The sequence below is a fragment of the Pristis pectinata genome, chromosome 11, assembly GCF_009764475.1.
Source record: "Pristis pectinata isolate sPriPec2 chromosome 11, sPriPec2.1.pri, whole genome shotgun sequence".
Lineage (NCBI taxonomy): Eukaryota > Metazoa > Chordata > Chondrichthyes > Rhinopristiformes > Pristidae > Pristis > Pristis pectinata.
In genome coordinates, this window is record NC_067415.1 from 17977098 (window position 1) to 17986288 (window position 9191).

General features: G+C 43.0%; 1 protein-coding gene across 1 annotated transcript in view; it reads right to left on the reverse strand.

Annotated features, from left to right (window-relative positions):
• Positions 1–3141, reverse strand: part of plekhb1 (pleckstrin homology domain containing B1) — a 68487-nt gene extending 65346 nt beyond the window's left edge. Inside the window, exons 1-2 of the mRNA XM_052026518.1 lie at positions 3014–3141; positions 494–519 (exon numbers count right to left, since the gene is read on the reverse strand). Of these exons, the coding sequence (XP_051882478.1) occupies positions 494–519; positions 3014–3141 (154 nt within the window). The remainder of the gene's footprint in view (positions 1–493; positions 520–3013) is intronic.
• Between the last annotated feature and the right edge of the window lie 6050 nt (positions 3142–9191).

The window sequence follows — 9191 nt, forward strand, 5'->3', positions numbered from 1 at the left end:
TCTGTGAAGAGGATTGCATGATCTGGAGTGAGAAAGAGTACAGGAAGGACATGAAGGAAGGGGGGAGAGTGCATGAAGATCAATTTTCTTTGGGAGGGGAATTTCGACCAATATTTTGACGGAGCATATGAGGAATGCTTGAATATTAGTGTGAAAGTGAACAAGATTGCTTTCAGGATAGGATATGGACAATGGAATTTAGATGAGGTGGAGATTGGTAGGTGCTGAAGCTTGGTGAAGCAAGAAGAGGTGAAATTTGCACATTGAGCTGTCTCCTTCATTCAGATCTACAAGTAATTAATTTCCGCTGCATTGTTCACTATCCGATCCTCAAGACACAAATGGGTCTGCAACAGCTAACAATTTATTTCTCACTAAAACGGTAACTGATTCATCCATCAGTAGCTCCGCTTCTGGGCCTGAGCTGGAGATGAGAAAGGCATCAGAACTTGATACAGTCATTTATTATTGCTCTCAGCTGGTGAAAACTCACCATGCGAAAGACTGGAGGAAGAAGAACTGTAAGGAAAACAATTTATGATTATATATCAGACAAGTAAATCTTCTGAAAACAGTTACAATTGTGACGTTGGCCCTGAAATTTAACTGCGTGAATATTAGCACTTCCTTCACCTTGTGTAGTTAATACTTCTGATAAAGTAATGAATAACAGAATATTACATGATCTGAGGACATTGGTCTCGATTTTGAATCAGTGACGGTGTTAGCATGGCCTTTGCAGAAAGGTGCCCATCTGGGTCTAGTGATCTCTGTGGCATGGATTTCCCTTTGCTGATGTCAGGGATCCATTCCCTGATGCTGTGCGGACATGATGGAATTAACCTCAGTAAACAGAAGAATTCAAATGAAAGATCAACATTTTGAACTGTTAACTCTGTTTCTCCTCCACATTTGCTGCCAATTTTGCTGAACTTTTCCAGCATTTTCTATCTTTGTTTTAAACTTTCAAAATCCACAGTATTTTGTTTTTGCTTATTACTTTCAGGGTATTTTATAGTGAGACTATCTGACATTGTTGCTACTTTGTTGATCACCGGAGATTTCGACATTAAATGACACATGTGGAAATCCCGAAGTAGTTATCAGTTTAATGGCATAATGATGATGGACTCTTTAGTTTTACTGTAATTACTGTGGAAAATGTGAGCTATTACGTAAAAACAGAAAGTGCCAGAAATACTCAGATGAAGGGTCATTATAAACGAAGAAGGGTCATTGACCTGAAGTGTTAACTCTCTTTTTACATGTATATTCATTCAAGGGGTGTGGGCTTCACAGGCTTATCCTTAGAGAGAATCATAGAGTCATACGGTACAGAGTTGCACTTGAGAAGGATCTGGTGAGCTGTCTTCTTGAACCACTGCAGTCCTTGACAGGTGGGTATGCCCACAATGCTGTTAGGGAAGGAGTTCCAGGCTTTTGACCCAGTGATAGTGAAGGAGTGGCAATATATTTCCAAGTGAGGATGGTGTGTGGCTGGGAGGGAGCTTCCAGATGATGCTGCCCTTGTCCATCTACCCGGTAGAGGCCGTGGGTTTGGGAGGTGCAGTCTGTTCCTCTCTCCAAATATGCTGCCTGACCTACTGAGCATTTCTAGCTCTTCATATTTCAGATTTACAGTATCTACAGTATGTTTCTTTTCAATGAGCTGCCAGTATTCAAATCCTAATATTTGTTTGGCATTTATTTCAATCTCAATATTTCCACAATTCAACAATGAAACAAAAGCTGCTTCAGTTAAATCCCCTGCACTGTGTGCAAACTCATGGCCCATGATCATTTCTATTTTATCTCTTACAATCAAGTTTTAGAAATAATTTTCATAAGATTCAAGCGTTCCTCCATTTAATCCATCCCAACTCCTGTCAGGTGCATAACGTGTTCTTCCACAAAGATCTCACGCCAGTCACTGATTATTAGCTCGATTATTAACGTGCAATTCCTTTTCCAAAGGTACACTTTACAGCGCACTATTTTTGGTTGTAAAGAGCATCATTAGTTTCTAATGGTTGTTGGTACAGGAGAGCTGAGAAAGAAAATTCCATGAGAATCTTTCCCAAATGACTTAACCACAATGTCATCTCTGCACTGATCGTTCAAGGTGACATTGTCAGCCATACTGATAGAAGTGTAAAACAAAACAATAAAATTTACATTGATGTTGTTACCTATGCCACATTAATCCATGTCCTCTTCTTATAGCTCATTGTTAATAGGGTGTAAATTAAAATATGATTCTTTTAAATAGCATTAGCAGCATGATCAAAGCACTGATTGTATTAAGGCTCTGGTATCTTAGCAACATAGACATTGAATGCATAAGTTCCAGTTTGAAAAATTCCAGGGGAAAACTCGGCACTATTGTCAATGCTTTGATTGATTATACATGTCCCAAATTTCCCAGTGGCTTAGAGGACTCAGTCTCCTTGAAGCCTTAAAGCATAGATTTAAATAAATGATTTTTTCTAGTACAGCAACTTAGATGTAACTTGTTGTTGGAGATAGTTGTTGGAGAGAGTTTCTGGAAAGATTATGGTGGCTAAATTAGATATTGGTGGAAAACTGGGAGTGCGTTATGCAATTAACAAGCCTTCATTTAACCAGGTGCAGCAAGCACTTAAGTTTTATGCTCGAGTCTCCTTATTATGATCAATGCAGTTTGCCTGCACAAACTATTGTTTATGGCCTTAGCAAACATCCACAAGATCCCACCTCATCAGTGGCTATCACCAATTGAAGCTGGCTTATGTTGATTGAAGCCACACTCCGTGCCTCAAAGGGCAATCCTTGTTGCTTGCAGCCAGTGGTAAAAGGCATTGCGTTTTGTGGAAACAATGGTAGAGTACTGGCAAGCGTGGGCACGCTTGACTTTTGGATGCATATCTGGAAGGTTTCATGGACAAGGTGGAAAGAAATCCTCTACCTGCAGGAGCACAGGTTACCACTCAGGCCCATCTTCTTAGGCAGTCCCTTGGGATCGAGGATGACTTACCAGCGCTCTGGTTGTTGGGTGCATGGGGGACAAATATGCGAAGGACAGACTTTTCCGCGCATGGGTAAGATGTTGGCTGATGGGGATAGCTGGTGGCAGTTCATGAGGTGGTCTGCTCCTTCTGCCATTTATCATGACCTCTCTGTGTGTTCACAATGCAATGCCTCAGTACCATCCTGTGTGCTCCTTCTCAACACACTTCACCCTCCACACACCTAAACCCCTCCCTCCTCCTCCCTCCACAACCTCACCCCCTCCCTGCTCCTCCTTCCACACACCTCATGATACAAAGATAGGTGGAGGGGCAGGTAGTGTTGAGGAAGCAGGGAGTCTGCTGAAGGACTTGGATGGGTTGGGAGAATGGTCAAGAAGTGGCAGATGGAATACAGCGTAGGGAAGTGTATGGTCATGCACTTTGGTAGAAGGAGTAAAGGCGTAGACTATTTTCTAAACAGGGAGTGAATCCAGAAATCAGAGGAGCAAGGGGACTTGGGGATCCTAGTGCAGGATTCCCTAAAGGTTAACTTACAGGTTGAGTCGGTAGTAAGGAAGGCAAATGCAATGTTAGCATTCATTTCGAGAGGATTAGAATATAAAAGCAAGGATGTAATGCTGAGGCTTTATAAGGCAGTGGTCGGACCACATTTGGAGTATTGTGAGCAGTTTTGGACCCCATATCTAAGGAAGGATGTGCTGACGTTGGAGAGAGTCCAGAGGAGGTTTACGAGAATGATCCCGGCTATGAAAGGGTTAATGTATGAGGAGCATTTGATGGCTCCCTGCCTGTACTTTCCAGAGTTTAGAAGGATGAGGGGGGATCTCATTGAAACCTACCGAATATACAGCCTTAGAATGGAAAGACGACCCTTTAGAACAGAGAAGAGGAGGACATTTTTTTAGCCAGGTGGTGGTGAACCTGTGGAATTCATTGCCACAGACAGCTGCGGAGGCCAAGTCATTGGGTATATTTAAAGCAGAGGTTGATAGGTTCTTGATTAGTAAGGGCGTCAAAGGTTACGGGGAGGAAGCAGGAGAATGGGGTTGGGAGGGAAAAATAAATCAGCCATGATCAAATGGAGGAGAAGACTTGATGGGCCAAATGGCCTAATTCTGCTCCCATGTCTTATGGTTTTTTCCATTTCTAGTGATCACAGGCCAGAAATTTCTAGGGGATGTTGTATTTCTCCATGGAGGTTTTCAGTACATCCTTGAAACATTTCCTCTGTCCACCTAGTAATCCCTTCCCATGACAGAGCTCGGAATAAGTGCCTATTTTAGGAGCATGGTCAGTCATGCCCAATGTAACCAAAGGAGTATAACTAAGGCCTCAGTACTGGGGTTGTTGGCCAGAGAGAGGACACTGACATTGGTTTGCTTATCCTTCTAGTGAATTTGCAGGTGGAGACAATTTTGGTGGTATCTTTCCAGTACTTTGCTATAGGTAGTCCAAGTCTCAGAAGGATGTAGGAAGACCATGCTTTGCACCAAGTCTGAGGTCTTGACCTTCAATTATACTTTTCCTCAGTTAATGAAGTCTGTGCTGGCAAATTGAAATTACTAGTGAACTTCATCATCAATGAAAGTCTTTGGTGAGAGGTGGGTCCCAAGATATGTGAATTGGTCCACATTTACCAGGGTCTTGCTGTGAACCTTCATTGTTGGAGGGCAGTGTGGTGTATTAGCAGCAGGTTGTTAGAGGACCTTAGTCTCACAGATGTTGAGTGTAAGAGCCATCTTCTCATAAGCTTTAGCAAAACTGTGGACAATGCCTTGGAGCTGGCCTCCAAGCCTGTACCACTGCAAGTGCCGTCTGCACACTGCAGCTCAACCACCGAGGTTTGAGTAATGCTGGTTCTGGGATATAGTCGCCATAGGTGAAAAGCTAATCTGAAGATTAGTTTCACTTCCATAGAGAGTTTGTCAGAGGTGAGTTGCAACATTGCACTAAGAAAGATTGAAGAAAGCGTTGGGGCAATGATGTGACCTTGCATGATGCAAGTCTTCACTAAGAATGGTTCTACTGTCAGCCCTCTGGTTAATATCCCAGTCCTGATGAAGGGTCCCGACCCAAAATGTCGACTGTTTATTTCCTTCCATAGATGCTGCCTGACCTGCTGAGTTCCTCCAGTATTTTGTGTGTGTTGCCTTTGGTTAACATCATGGCTTGCATGCAGACATGGAGCAGGTGTAAGATGGAAATGAATTTCTGTGGACAGTCAAATTTGAAGAAGGTGTTCCACAGTCTTTTCAGATAGAACAAAGAACATAGAACATTACAGCACAGTACAGGCCCTTCGGCCCACCGTGTTATGCCAACATTTTATCCTGCTCTAAGATCTATCTAACCCTTCCCTCCCACATAGCCCCCCATTTCTCTATCATTCATGTGTCCATCCAAGAGTCTCTTAAATGCCCCTAATATATCTGCCCCCACAACCTCTGCCGGCAGTGCGGTCCACACACCCACCACCCTCTGTGTAAAAAACTTACCCCTGACATTCTCCTTATATCTTCCTCCAATCACCTTAAAATTATGTCCCCTCGTGTTAGCCATTGTGGCCCTGGGAAAAAGTCTCTGACTGTCTGCTCGATTTATGCCTCTTATCATCTTGTACACCTCTATCAAGTCACCTCTCATCTTCCTTCTCTCCAAAGAGAAAAGCCCTAGCTCACTCAACCTATCCTCATAAGACAAGCTCTCCAATCCAGGCAACATCCTGGTAAATCTCCTCTGCACCCTCTCCAAAGCTTCCACATCCTTCCTATAATGAGGTGACCATAACTGAACACAATACTCCAAGTGTGGTCTAACTCAGAGTTCAACAGAGCTGCAACATCACCTCGCGGCTCTTGAACTCAATACCCTGACTAATGAAGGCCAACACACCATACACCTTCTTAACAACCCTATCGACCTGCGCGGCAACCTTGAGGGATCTATGGACGTGGACCCCAAGACACTGCTAAGAGACCTGCCATTAACTTTGTATTCTGCCTTCAGAATACAATGGAGTGACAGGCTTTGGTGAGGTCAAAAGAGGGCAATGTATGGTCACTAGTGTTGTGCTCTGAATCTTCATTGGAGGTGTTATCTGGCAAAAATCATGTCCACTATGCTTTTGGATGAACGGAATCTAAGCTGTGTTTGGGGGAGCAGCTACTCAGCCATTGGGTGGTGGCAGTCGAGGAGTCCTCAGGAGCAGATGTTAACTCCACTGAAATCCTACAACTCGGTGGTGAAGATCTTCAGTCTCAAATCCACATCTGGGAAGAGGAGGATATTCTAGGGACCTCTGAACCATGCCCATCTTCAAGAATGGAGACAAGTTTGATTGTGGAAACTACAGAGGGTTCTCTCTGCTGTCTGCCTAGGTCCGTAGTGGAGGGAGATGGTACTCACGGTCAACATTAGTAGAGAAGATCCAAAAACATAGATGCAGTGTCATAAGAACATTAATGACATTGCACACATGGTTAGGTCAGGTAAAGTATCAAGTCCCATCTTCCTATTATTACATCACTAGCATCACCTACCACCTCACGTTACACACGAAACACTCACATAACAGCAAAAAAACAAACTGCCCAATGAAGGGTCTCGACCTGACACATCGAAAGTCCATTTTCCTCTACAGTTGCTGTCTGACCCGCTGAGTTCCTCCAGCAGTTTGTTTTTTTGCTCCAGGTCCCAGCATCTGCAGTCTATTGTGTCTCTACTCACTCACTGACAATGTCTCAAAGTGAGGACACCCACCTGATCATCATTTTTCTCTCAGATGGTCATGAGTCTTTACAACCCTCTTCTTCAAAGGTGGTAGAAGTAGAGTCTTTGAATATTTTTAAGGCAGAAGTAGACAGATTCATGATAAACAAGAATTCATGAAAGGTTACCGGGATAGTCGGGAATGCAGAGATGAGGTTACAGTCAGTTCTGTGATGACCTTACTGAATCACGGAACAGGTTTGAAAGGTCGAGTGCTGACTCCTGCTGCTAATTTTTATATTTGTATCCACACCTTTCATTTCCTACACACTGCTGGCTATGCAGCCATGGCAGCCACTTCACCCAGAACCATTGCGGCACACTCATAGAACATGGAACATTGAACATAGTATGTACAGCACAGTACGTACAGCACAGGAACAGGCCCTACAGCCAACAATGTCTGCACCGAACATGATGCCAAATTAAGTTAAACCTCTTCTGCCTGCACATGATCCATATCCCTCCTTTCCCGCATATTCATGTGCCTATCTAACAGCCTCTTAAACACCACTATCGTGTCTGCTTCTACTGCTACCACTGGCAGCCCATTCCAGGCACCTACCACTCTCTGTCTAAAAAACTTGTCCCGAACGTCTCCTTTAAACTTCCCACCCTCACCTTAAGTCCATGTCCTCTAGTATTTGACACCTCTACCCTGGGGAAAAGATTCTGACTGTCCACGCTATCTATGCTTCTTATCATCTTCTATCAGGTCTCCCCTCAGCCTCCAATACTCCAGAGGATGTTGGCACTTGCCAACATATTTCCCCCTATCACGAAGGAGAAGACACTAAGCAACTTACACCAGACAAAACCATACTCTCTGGTTCAACCCCATGGGGGAGAGTGTGTTATCAATAACTGGTGTGGTTACCAGTGAGCTCTTGGCCTTAAAAATGATGGTAACTCCCATACAATGCTTCCTGAAGATGTGTTGCTCTTTTTTTATCTCCAGTCTATTTTTCTGGCACTGCAGGCATTCCCTTGTTCCCTATCCTGCTGGAAACCCAGAGGAAGGAATACCAATGCACCCATTTCTGCAACCCAACATGTGGAACTCAAAATATCTTAGCACCAGCCATGGCCATTCCCTGTTAGAGGATATTACTTCCTCAGAAAGGGTTGAAGTGCAGTCTTTTCCCATGATCTCACCTTCAAGTCAATCTCTGACAGATGTACCAGTCATTAAGGATTCCTGTAAATAATGCAGGTGAAGGGGACTTTCTCTCATCTAAGCCCTTCCTTCCATTTCTCCATGTGTGATTATCAACTGGATCATTGCATCCCAAATTGTTATGCCTGCTGTTGAATTAGTGGGTTGCACAAGGATTGCCACCATCAGCTCTCCACTCGGCATTACTCGAGAGGAACACGTGCCACAATACGACCCACTTTGCCAAGCAGTGGAAAAAGGGCACAAACTTGTGTCTGTAACTCACAAACAAAATTAGCAATCAGTTGTCATCATTGGCGCCAAAGACCCAGCTTTCCAGTTAATCATTTCTAAATTAGGTTTAAAGCTTAAAATTCGAATGCATAAATGGACATTGATGAAAATTAGTACGTGAGTTGCCAGTACTATTCCCTAGTTGACACAGATGCATTTGAAAGTGGTTTGAATTTCAAAGCTACACTGAACACATTATGAATCTACTAATATGTAATGAGTTGATCCTATTGTGCAGTAAGTGATAAAATGATTGGTTACAATAGTAAGAGCAAGATAGAAAGGGACTTTGTAAGAATGCAAAATATGATGCCAGCATATTTTTCCAATACTCTAAAAGCAGCATGGTAATCAAAAAAGTGTCAAGTATTAATAAAAATTTAAATATGCAGGAGATATTGAATTTGCTAACTTTTTGCTTCATTGAGGCTTATAGCAAGAGAGGACAGTTGTGTACCTGGGCATATTAGCATTTGAATGAGACCCGGGGAAAGGTCCAAGAGACTGGAAAAAGACAGATATGATTCTTGAAGGGACACAGACTCATCGCTGGCAAATACCCAGACCTATTAAGTCTGGTTTCAGTAATAGAAAAATTAATGAAAATCAAAAAAAAACTGCAGATGCTGGAAATCTAAAACAAAAACAAAAAAATACCAGAAATACTCAGCAGGTCAGGCTGTATCTGTGGGAAAAGACACAGAGTCAACTTTTCAGGTTGAAGAACTTTCATTCTGATGAAGGGTCTCCAGCCTGAAACATTGACTCTGTTTCTCTTCTCACAGATGCAGCCTGACCTTGCTGAGTATTTCTAGCTTTTCCATTTTACATACTGTAAAATTAATAGCTTTTTAAGAAGCAAAATTGAAGAGAGCCTGTATGAGATAAGTTGCCAGATCTTGCCACCAATGTCTTTGGTGGTGCCAACCCCCACTTCTCATACATTCATTGTTGGGCCTCCTAGT